The sequence below is a fragment of the Polyodon spathula genome, chromosome 9 (assembly GCF_017654505.1).
Source record: "Polyodon spathula isolate WHYD16114869_AA chromosome 9, ASM1765450v1, whole genome shotgun sequence".
In the NCBI taxonomy this organism is placed as follows: Eukaryota; Metazoa; Chordata; class Actinopteri; order Acipenseriformes; family Polyodontidae; genus Polyodon; species Polyodon spathula.
In genome coordinates, this window is record NC_054542.1 from 25,580,010 (window position 1) to 25,592,291 (window position 12,282).

The window sequence follows — 12,282 nt, forward strand, 5'->3', positions numbered from 1 at the left end:
GATAAAGGAACTCGTTGGACTTGAAGAGGGCCTTGCAGTACTTGGTTACGATTATTGTTAATGTCTGTGGGAAGTAAACTCATGCCAGAAAGTATGACTTACTCTGAAATAACTATGTAGCTAACGCCTGTTTGTGACTTTAGTCGTTATCATCAATGTGAACATATTTTCAGTATAATGGAAATGCAATATATTGAATTATGCTTCTAAAAGATATAACTACGCAAAACCCACTGTCTGCCTGCAGATCTTTCTACAAACAGCAACGCGCGTGCGCCGTTTAACTTTCCAGTACTCAGTCTCGCGCGTGCGCAGGAGCCGAGCCCAACAAGCTCATTTAGGTATGTTATGAGGGAGTCCTCACCAGCCAACCGGTAGAGAGATTGGTGGTCACGTGGTATTAAGAACGCCTCTTAAGAGGCGGTACCAACTCTCGAGCTAGAGTTAAAACCAGTGAGTGAGATAGGAGCATTCAGTAGAGGGAGAGCTATAGTGAAAGTGGTATAGGACTTTATCAAAAACTTCTGTAAAACTACAGAAAAAAAAAAAATAATAATAATAATCCCTTGTAAATCAACAATCTCCTCCCGGGTTTTGAGTTTTTTTTTTCTTTTTTTTTTAAGCAAACGGGGACAGAACATCAACATTCACGCTTTTACACTTTTAGAGTGCAATATTTATCATTCATGAAGCAGCAGTCAGGGGGTGGACAATAGAACATTTTGATCTGTAGTTTGTTTGATGCTCTTGTTCAGTCCATGCAGTACGTGTCATCACCAACACAATGCCCGTTTTACTTTTCCTGATAGACACGTCCGCTTCTATGAACCAGCGCGCCCATCTGGGCACTACCTACCTGGACATAGCTAAAGGGGCAGTTGAGACTTTTATGAAGGTACTGTAACGTCTCCCAGAAGGGACAACGAACAAAAACCGTTACCACCCAAGTAGGGTAGGTTTGGTGGATTTTCTCGAGGAGACGCTTAATTATACGTTTAATTGTGTTGTCTATTTTTTATTTCTTTCCTAACAGCTCCGATCCCGAGATCCGGCGAGCAGAGGAGACCGGTATATGCTGGTGACTTTTGAGGAGTTCCCCTGTGGAATCAAGGTAAACGCGTTTTTTGATTAATTCGTGTTTTTTGTATTTGCTGTGTTTTGTTGTCTCCTGTTGTGACCTGCTGTTATGACACTTAATTTTATAAATGATCAGTGCAGCGCCAGTAGCTTTAATAAATATGGCCGACATTTTGTTCCAATGTGCAGCAATGAACTATGGGTAATACTTATACGAACAGAAAAATGTCAAGGGAGGGGGAAGGAAGAGGCGAGACCAGCTAGTTTGCATTAAAGGGGAAATTATCAGAAGTTAAAAACTGCGATATGAAGTATGTGATTTTTGTCAGGTCACGTGTTAAACTTTACCCCTCAAGCAGGCTTGGTTAAAGCATGGGCATGATTTATATAAATGACACTTGTGGTGCGCTATGTTGCTAAAGAATTTATATAAATAGTCACTTGACAGGCGATGTTTATGAATTGAGAGCTGAAGCGTTTATCTACAATTATGTATTTTATATCAAAAGCAGAACTTCAATACATTTTCAACGTGTGATATACTCACGTTGCCTGTATAGTGTTATTTTAACCTAGCTCTAAAGTCACCTTTTTTTCTTTCTTTTTTTTTTTTTTTTTTTTTTTTACACAGGCTGGATGGAAAGAAAACCATGCCACATTTATGCATGAATTGAAGAATCTCCAGGCTGTTGGACTTACCACTGTTGGCCAATCCCTAAGGACAGCTTTTGATTTATTAAATCTAAATAGATTAGTTTCTGGAATAGACAACTATGGGCAGGTAGGTCAATCGCAGTAAAAGTAAAAACTAGACTATATATGGCAAGGGCCCCAAGACACCCCCCACACAGTCTTACAAGCATTACACTCCTAGTCAAATACTCTACCCCCCTATTCCATTCTGCTTGGGAGAGTTCAAGAAGTGAAGGTATGTTTCCTGTACAAGCATAGTGGTAGTGAACAGTTTGGCATTGAAAAAAAGTCAAAATCCTGTTTTCAAAACAGAAAAATACAGACTGCTGAGTTTACTCTATCTACAAGTGGATCAAGGAAGACGTGACTGAACAAACACCGAAATAGTATTCTGATTGTTTACCTGGTCCTGGAACAACTCCCCTGAAAAATATTTATCTTTTTATTTTTTTTTTGTAAATAATTTTGAAAATCTGCAATGGACATCCCTTAACATTTTTTCCTGACAGTTATGTCAACAAACAAAAACAAACTAGCAACAGTTCAATACTACAAGCTAAAGAAGGTTGCACTGTTACCATATTCCTTTGAATTTAAGACACAGTTTTTTTAACCAATTGTTTCTTTAAAAAAGACATGCTTCTTAAATTCGAGTACAGTATAATGATGCGTGTGTTAAAATCACCAACAAAACTTGTGACTGCCCGAGTACACAAACAGCAACGTGACTGACTGGCAGTTGAAGGGTTCTTTAGTAGTTATCCTGTGGAGTGTATGCTCGCCTCCTTTTGCTCGGTGCACGTTTATGTAGCTATGGCCATGGTGCAGTAGTGTCAAACTGTGGCTACTGCATTAAGCAGGTGTAGGCACCCCAGGCACGCCTCCCAGTCAGTCAGGACCTCCCAGTCAGCTCCGCTCCGGGCAAGCCTTCCTGTTTACCACAGCAGCAGTGTTTTGTTATCAGGCTCAATTCTAATCAGATCCCCGTATTTCTCTACTTGCCAATCAAGAACACAGTTCACAAAAAAAGGGACAAAAACACGTGCTGGCAATCACAACTGGAAATGAGAAGCCGCACATAACTGTAATGCTCAGTGTGACAGGAGACAACTGCAGACTGCCTCCATGTGCCGTTTTCTTATGAGTAGATGCAAATTTGGGTTGCGTTTAAGTTTGAAATTAGACAAATATTTAGAAGAACAAAAGATAACAAAGTTAAGATTTATGGAGGGTTTGATATTTCTTTAGCTTGAATTTAGCTTTTATCACAAATAACATAATTCATGTATCATAAGTGCCAGAATCTAATCAATAATCTAATCAAACCTCCAATAACACTCGGTTGCTAAGTGGGTGATGTAAGTTTGGAGAGCCATTAGTCTGCAGATAATACATAAATCTGTTGAGCCTCCACAACCATTTACACCAATGTTGCTAAAGTAGTCACTTTTAATTTATACTCCTTTTTCCTTTATATCTGCACATGTTAATCTCTGGTCCTATAAAGATGCCTGTTTTAGCAGCTTACTCTTGGTGTTTTACGTCAAAATTGTATAGTAATTCTTCAGCATAAATGCCAAAAGTTTTAATATAAACAAAATTGCACCCTATAAAATGAAAAAAAAAACAGTTATACCAGCTATAACATAAATAGTTCTTATTAGTGATATTCTATTTTAGCTGTGTGTGCTACCCACAGCACAAAGTAAGTATCTGCAGGATAGAAGATGTTAAATATTTTTGAAGTTCCAAGAGTAGTGTGTTGCAGAAACAAGTCCAGTATTGATTAGGTGATCAATGCTGTAATACATTTAAAAAAAAAAAAAAAAAAAACTAGTAAAGGCGATAGCTTAGTGTTTTTCTTTATTGGGTGGGTGCCGTTTTGGATCCAACTTTTCTGTTCATTGAGTTTTCAAAGCGAGATTCTGATCGAATGGGCATTTTGCAAGCTGATAGTTAATCCAAAATGACACCTACTAAAAGTTTTGCTCCCTTGTGCTTTCATAACCTCCCCATTCAATACACCTTGTTTCAAGTAAGACTGCCGATTGTGCTCAGAGTTGCGTAGTGGGTTTGTCATGTGGAATGATCTCCACTGGGAGCTAGGTTGAGACTACACTAAACATCACTTGTGACATTCTAATCCAGTCCTCTAGAGGTGAAAGCTAGTTTCTGAAGGATGTTAACAAACTGGACTGATAGTTTGCAGAGTGTGCTTTAGTCAGACTGGAATAATGTAGAAAATTGGATTGCAAGGAGTTGTGCAGGTCTGGTGTAAAGTTGCTTGCTTCTGGGTATTTCCGCCCATGCGGTGGCCTATCTGGCTGAGGAAAAATATTACAGATAAGCCACAGTATATGTGGTCTTTATGCTAGACTATATATATATATATATATATATATACACACACACACACACACACACACACACACACACATTGATATTCATTAAATGCTTAAATCTTGAAATTCAGAAATACCACCGGGTGGCGATTTTAATGTCTTTGTTAAACTAGAGCGAATGTTTAATGAGTTGTCTGTAAATCAATGTTAGTATTCACTGACACCAGAGTAATGGATGTCTGCTCTTAAATGGGTTTAGTGCTTTGAGGACGTGAATCAAGGTCAATGTCTTAAACCGAGGTGGCTACCATATTTTACAAATATACTTTAGTGCATATGTGAATCAGTTTGATAGTATAGGGAGTGTATATATTGAGTTGATAACAGTATGCATTCATTTACTTCTCAGATTGAAAATGGAATGTTATTTACAGATTTTAGTTGTTTTTCTCTAGTTCAAAGTTTGCACCATTTTACACTGTATACTGAGCATCAAAAGAAACTTATCACTTATATTTGAGAATCAAAAGAAATGTATCACTTACATCTGGATAAAATTCAATAGATGTGGTTGCAAAATGACAAACTGTGTTTTAGAGCAGGTGCAGTGACTTTATTGTGCTTATTAACAATTGACATCAGAAAGATGTGGCAAAATGATCTGTCGATCTTGGGTAGGTGCTGTACTCTTGGACTCCCAGTTTGTGGCCTGTCATTGACAGAGTGTGTCTGGTTATACTGCCTCACCAGGTTTGAAATTGTTGGCTGTGAGCACCCAAGACGGCGAGCCACAGTACACTGCCCTAGCCCAGCCTCCAACATGCAGATTGCACGATGGCACTACTCTCTTCACAGACGTGGCATGTTGTGTTTTGTTTTTTCTGTGATTTTTTTTTTATTGCTTTTATTCAAGCTTGCAATTCAACAGCTAAAATCACTCCATATCCACTAATTAGGTGATTAAGTGCATATGCTTCAGTCACAGTCACTCAAGCATGTCATGATGAAGGATGAATGATGAATGATGAATGATCGAGTGATTAAAAAGAAACCAAAAACATTTTGTCAATTATATACCTTAAAAAAAGAAAAAAAAGTGTTCTAATAGTGAAGTTTCTTTTAATGCTCAGTATATAAATCAGTAAAGAATATGTAAATCAATTTCAAATTTAGTAAAAGTTAGTATACTAATTAAGGTGTAAGATTGTTGTGGGGTGGACGACCCAATTTTTATTATAAAAAATACATAGAATTGAACACTGGAACATGCTAGTACGATCTTGCACTATTAGTTTATTTGCATAATTAGAACCCGCTTCACGTTCAGGTGGACATAAGATAAACGTCCATTGCCGCTATCAAGGCGATCAGCACATTTCTTTCACAGAACCAGGTTACTGTACTTGCCAAACTACTGAATTTTGGAGGCAAGGCACAGCCTGGGAAGTCTGTCGCTGGGCCTGACCAGTAGGGATCGCTGAATTGCAATGTGAAAGTAGTACAATGGCCAGTGGTTCTGTAGCCAAAATCAGCAACTTGGTGGTGCCAACTGAATTCCCACACTCGCATGGCTCACCCAGCACTACAAACAGCATAGCCATTATTAACACATTCATAGGTTTTTTTTTTTTTTTTTTTTTTTTTTTTTGGTCTTTGTTTAAATACAACAGCTCATCCCTTCCTAATAACATCCATAGCTATTAAACACTTAATAGTGCTACATTTGGAAATATCTGAAGAAACAGAATATATTCTGCCATGGATGTTTCGAGTAGGTGTTTCTCACACTATCTCCCAATATTTACATATACATTCCCTGGGTAAAAAAAAAAAAAAGTTAAAGCTCCTTCAGTATGAAGTTACTCATTTAAATTTTATTTAACTTAATGGGATCCTTCTAGCTTTATCTACCCAGACATTCTGTTTTACACATTGTTGTTTTGCTTCTCAAAGTGGAAATTGTTCGATCCTATTGACCATGTTTAGTTATCCTGCAGTGTTGGCTCTGTATTTTTACACACAGTTAAACGAAACATAAATCTATGCTTATATCACCTATTTTCTTGTGTGGGCTTCCCATCTCCCTTGTGATTATGCATTGCAGTCTGCATTCTTAAGGTCTACCTCCTGGGGAGGTAACAAATAGATCATGCTGTTTGATTGACCAGTTAATGACTCCTGCCACAAAGTCAGTCTTATAAACATTTGGGAAGGTTTTACAGTATCAGTTGCCTAGCTATTGCTATAGAAAAATATTATTATTATTGATACTGTATTGCTGTCTTGCTGTAGGAATCCCAGCAAATCTGTTTGAAACTATTGTGGCTCAATAGCTAATGCCCAGATGATGACGCGACAGTGTTGCTATTTTCAAAGGACAGTGGCAGGGTGTTTCGTATATAGCCAAAGCAGATAACCTGAATGAATTGTTTCTGCGTCGTCTACATTTTCACCTCAAGTCCTGCCACCTTGCATCAAGTGTAGAGCCAGCATGGGTAACCAGCCAACATTTGGCACTGATGCATCTGCCAGGGAAGTTCAGGGATTGGAAATCTGCAGCGATCTTCTAAATATCCCCAAAAGCTTTTGACTTTGAGATGTAATTTTTTGAATAGACGCACCTTCCCACTGAGTGAAAAGTCTTCTCTGCTGTCTTGATCATTGTGACAAACTGCAGTGATTAAAGTAAGTGTTGCAAACTGCGACTGCTCACAGTAAGATTTTTGTATCGGATGCTACTTGTAATGCAAGCAACAGAGGTATGTGGGCACCCTTTTGGTATGTGGTTTATTTTCAGAGGCATGTCCACCTGGATAAGGGAAAGAGTTGTTGAGCCAAGAAGTACACTTGAGAGAGAAGTGAATTCTGAGCCAGTTGTCAATGAAGTTTGCAGGGCTTGACATCTAGTTAGTTCTGCGTCATCTAGTGTCTGATGCTACCAGACCATTTTGTTTTTGTGTGTATATATATATATATATATATATATATAATATATATATATATATATATATATATATATTATATAGTATATAACTGCAGAAACAACCTGACCAAGATTCTATGTAGTTGTTGTTTTATGGTTCGACCCTAACTCTCAGTTTGAATAAGCAGACTTTGTCTACTGTAAGTGTGACTTCTGGTGCTTGTAATAATAATTCACACAGGGCTATAAATGCTAGCCTTCTAAGTTACTACTTAAACTAATTATTCTTGTTATCGTTCATTGTAAACGTGTTACTGAAGTTCCTATAGATTGCTTTTTTTTTTAAACTGACAAAACTTTAAGATATACCAGAAGTGTCTTATGAGTCAACTAGATGTAATAAAGGGCTAAAATAGTGATTTTGTTTCCAACACAAATCTGTTTAGACATGCCCATTACCAGAGCCCTTTCAGAGACTGTTACTGCTGTAGGAGGAACAGGGGAATCCAGAAGGGGAACTTTGTCTAATTGGGTTTTAATGATATTATTAATGTGGGCCTAATCCTTTTATGCTTGATTCACACTGCATTAAGTAAGTACTGTCAGACACCACTGGGAGCAATTTTCAGTGCATTGTTTCAATTGGACTAACTTGGAGCCTATAAAAAAATAAAGCAACCAAAAAATAGTGGTCTCCTGCCCTCTTGGGCAGTATTAACACTGGATATTTAATTTGCACTTTTTTTAAAAAATAAAATAAATGTAGATGTAATGTTACTTTTGATACTTCAGGGAGCCACCATTATAAAACCTTTTCTTATTATGTTTTCAGTGTGACGATGAAGTCGTAAATGCAGATTGAACCATCTTAAAGTGGGTAATCCCTAGCTAATCGTAGACTTGATAAACGCTCCTTGTACGTGCATTTAAACATCTGTTTTTACAGACTCTTCAGATCTCTTTTGATATTTATAAAAGTAATGCCTGTCTGCATTGGATGTATAACTGGAGCAGTCTTAATGGTTCTTTTTTTAAGCTGAGAAGGTAGCTGTATAAATAGAGGTGAAGCCCTGATTCAGAAAAGGATGTACAAGGCAAACCTCCTCCAGCTCTTTCTTGTAGAATTTTCCCTGAAGTTTCTTTGTGCTTATACTTGGTTGAATACAGTGTGAAGATTAACAAGAAGGTGTCGTGTAATAACCCAACCTGAATTAGTTTGCTTAAATCATTTTTTGTTCATAACTAGTTTTCATTTAAATTTGTTTGATTTTGTTTTGCGACAGCCAAGTGTGCAAAATGTCTGGGTTGCCCTTAAAATAAACAATTAAAACCATTTAGCAAATGCAGATCATTTTAACATCAAATGTTTAATTCCCAGTAGGTTTATATTTACTTTTTTATTCACTTGACTTTTTTTTTTTTTTAATTGTATGCTGTTTTAATGTCTCTTGATGATATTGTATGCAGAGCCTTGTAAAAATATGAAAGTATAATGGTCTATTTTAAACCGTACATATTTTATAATACCCCGTCCCTCCTTCCCATATAATTAACATTTACTTGTCTGGGGATGTTTGGGGATATTGAGGGGTTTGTGTTTTGTTGGCAGAGGGCCCTGTATGGTTTAGCAGCACCTGTGTCCAGTCCTCAGAGATCTGCAAGATGAATTGTAGACTCCCTGGTCCCTCATGGCCAATTATTATGATCTCTCGGGACTGTAGAAGTTGTCTCGCCACCAGAAATCGAGCCTGCCTGAACCATAAGAGAATCCACTTCAGACTTCAGTCAACCTTGAATCCACAAAAATATGTTCATCTAAAGGTGTCAACGAGAAGCACTACTGTTGTTGTTTTGCAATGAGATTCAGAGCCCTATCTAGCAGAGTACAAAGGCACATTTTCTGAAAGGAATAAAATTTAGATTTTAAGATGTTATTTTTTTAATAGGGATGCACCTGCCAACTGAGTGCAATCTTATCCACTGTCTTGATCATTGTGACAAACTGCAGTGATGAAAGTAAGACTGCAAAGCATGTTTTAAAGCTGAATGATTTACCGTCTATTGTATAGGCAGTGTGAATAGGGTATCTGTTGTTGGTCTAATTAATATCACAGTAAATCATGGAATTTTGCCAACTGCTACTGCTCACAGTAAGGCTTTCCATCCCTGTGCTGATTTGCATCAAGGATGCTACTTGCATAGCAGATGAGACTATTTATATTCACATCCCTAAACTGTTCAAATTGTTTTATTCCTTTCTCAAAATGTGCTTTTGCTCAGTCTTTTAAATAATCCTATTTGGCAGCGAAGTACAATTTGGGCTCTTCTCAGAGGAACGTACTTGTAAATGGCATTTTTTTTTTTTTATCCCCATCTATTTATTCCAGAATTAGTGTTTTGTATCACTCACTCAGAATGCTTATAGTATTTGTTTTCTGCAGAATAATGGCTCTGCACTTAGTCATGGAGTTGATATACATGCAGCCATGGATGATATCTGTTTTTAATTAAAATATTTGCCATTTTATTATCTAGGGAAGAAATCCTTTTTTCTTGGAGCCTTCAATTATTGTCACAATCACAGATGGGAGCAAGCTGACCAGTAGCAGTGGAGTTCAGGATGAGGTAAGCGGTTTCTTCCCCTGACAAAAGCACTGTTAATGGTGTTCCCTGTGCCTGGGCACTGTAACTGTTTCAGTTCAGGAGTTTAATTCATTACCTTGCCAGGTTTATAACAACATCAAATTGATGTCTGGGCAAGTTTATTAAATCATTGGATTATGACGTTGAAAAGCACATGCTTATCTTGGCGTAGTCTTGGCTAGAAAGACAAGGAATATCTTTTTGAAAAATAGCTCAAAGAAAAACCGACAACACATTTATCAGAATTTCCTCTTAGATAACTCATTCTACTGCAGAAGCACAATGTAATGGCTGGACAGCTACAGTATAGTAGAAATATTTCCATTTTCCAATTCTGCCACAGCCAACATCTTCATCAAAAACCACATGCGAGCAAGGAGATATTTTGTATTTAAAAGTGCACCATAACAGTTTGAAAATTATTATTACTATTCTTTTTTTTTTTTTGTCAATGTTGAAAATGTGTTCTGTGGGTGTATTTGTAGTTCTAACAACATCTTTTATGTAATGTTGAACTACAGAATCATAAACACACAAAAACTTGAGAGCTGTGATAAAATACGTAACTGCAAAATGCTCAATTAAAATTAAAAAAAAAAAGTAAAATATCCCTGTGCCTTTCAGTTCTTCCAGGGTCCTTACGGTTTTTGAAATGTCAAACGAAGAGGTCACTGCTGAGCGCCAGGCTTCCCTCCAGTGTTTATCATTCCCCTAAGGGAGCACAGATTTTTCCGAGCAGTGGTTAGAGTGCTTGTTTGTGAACAGATGGTGTTGCCAGTTTGCTTCCCAGTTAATGCCCACTAATAAATAAAGAGGGTGCTAAACACAGGGGTGGTTGTTGTTCTACTGTACTGGTTCCATCTGCACCTTGACAGCTTGTTTTCACACAGCTATGCAGAAGAGGTGTTTGTCAGGATATTTACAAGACAGTAGTTTGTCATGAATTTATAAATCTTGAAAAGAGAACTGACGCCAGCATGGCTTTTAGCAGTGTAATGATGGCCAGACACTGCTGGTGTTAATTCAGGCCAGAAGACAGTGCAAAGAGTCCATTGTTTAATTCAGTAACGTACAAGTCACAGTCAGGTACTGTTATTTAGCTTATTAGTTAACACACAGAACTGGATGCATCCAAGGGATGTCTACACAGCTCTCTGCTTTCCTCGCAACTGAGACCTATTCCCAGTAGATGGCGCAAAAAAAACTTCTGGTATATACTTTACTTAAAGGTACAGTAACCAGTTGGTAAAAGATAACTACAGTGGCCTGAATAAAATTAATGAGTGAGTGATTGGGGGGTTAAAACATGTCCTACAAGGTAGGAAAAACCTGACTTTTATTGTGGCAATCTGTGCCCCTCCAGTTTAATTTCAATTTAAAATTGTTTATTTTATTTATATAGCGCCTTTCTTGGTGCTTTACATGTTGGTTAAAACAAAACAGAAGTATGCCGTATCAGGACGTAGTAAAAATTACAAAGTAACAAAATAATATCAATAAGCAACAGTAAAACTGTTGAAGGAATATGTATGATAAAACGCAACGTTTAAAAAAAAAAAAAAAAAACTAATACAATAGTTTGTATCTGTTTTGTTTAAGTCAAAGTTAAAAAGGCTAAACTATAAAATTAAGTCTTTAATCTTTACTTAAATATTGACTAAAGCAGCATCTCTAATGGAAAAGGGCATCGAGTTCCATAATCTGGGGGCATCAAAACTAAATGCACTTTCTCCTCTCCTCCTCAATTTTACCTCTGGGAGGCACAAAAGACTAATATTAGCTGACCTTAAAGTATTTATACTGGGACAGAATTTCTCTTTGGTAATCCAGTGCCAAGACATTTAACGCTGTATATGTAATTCGTCAGATTTTAAAATCAGTTCTAAAACACAATGGAAGCCAGTGCAGTAAGGCCAGCAAAGGAGTTATATGAGCCAGTTTGTTCTAGTAAGAACCCTCGCAGCTGCATTCTGCACAAACTGCAAACGTGATAAGGCATGACTGAAAGCCCAGCAAATAAAGAAGCATTGCAATAGTCAAGTCTAAACTAAACAAGTATGAATTAGATCTTTTCTTTGTCTGATGCTGAGAAGTTAATTTCAGCAATGTTTTGTAAATGATAACAAATACACTTTTGTGATTTTTAGAATATGACCCCCAAAACTCAAATCAGAATCTATAATTCTCAAATCTGATTTTATATTAGAAGTAAGGTTGCCCAAATCTTTAAGGAATTTGCAAGCTGTAGTTGTTGCTGGGAACCTAACCGCAAAACATCTGTCTTATGAGGTCAATTCCTAGAAATTGAGACCTCCAACTTTTGATGATCGGTAATAGACACTATTCAGGTTGAAATAGGAGTGGTGTCACCAAAGTTTCACAGACATATAAAGCTATGTGTCATCAACATAACCGTGAAAATTTATACTGTGTTCACGAATGATCTCACCCAGTGGTACAAAGAAAAGAATATGGGACCAAGAATAGAGCTCTGGGGGACCTCACAAGTAATGGTAGATAATTCAGTTGGCATTGGATCTAAGAAACATTTGTAAGATTTAATCTGCATCATTAATTTATTCTAACCATCCTGAGGAATTCGAT

The 12,282-nt window shown here is 37.2% G+C and overlaps 1 protein-coding gene across 3 annotated transcripts in view; it reads left to right on the forward strand.

Moving 5' to 3' along the window:
• The first annotated feature begins 472 nt into the window (after nucleotides 1-472).
• LOC121320562 (integrator complex subunit 6-like) overlaps nucleotides 473-12,282 on the forward strand; it is a 36,157-nt gene continuing 24,347 nt past the window's right edge. For 2 of the 3 annotated variants that reach the window (XM_041258988.1, XM_041258989.1), the window contains exons 1-4: nucleotides 473-895; nucleotides 1,034-1,111; nucleotides 1,709-1,858; nucleotides 9,571-9,660. In XM_041258988.1, the coding sequence (XP_041114922.1) occupies nucleotides 785-895; nucleotides 1,034-1,111; nucleotides 1,709-1,858; nucleotides 9,571-9,660 (429 nt within the window). In that variant the 5' untranslated portion in view covers nucleotides 473-784. The remainder of the gene's footprint in view (nucleotides 896-1,033; nucleotides 1,112-1,708; nucleotides 1,859-9,570; nucleotides 9,661-12,282) is intronic. The other variant, XM_041258990.1, reaches the window with a different exon arrangement.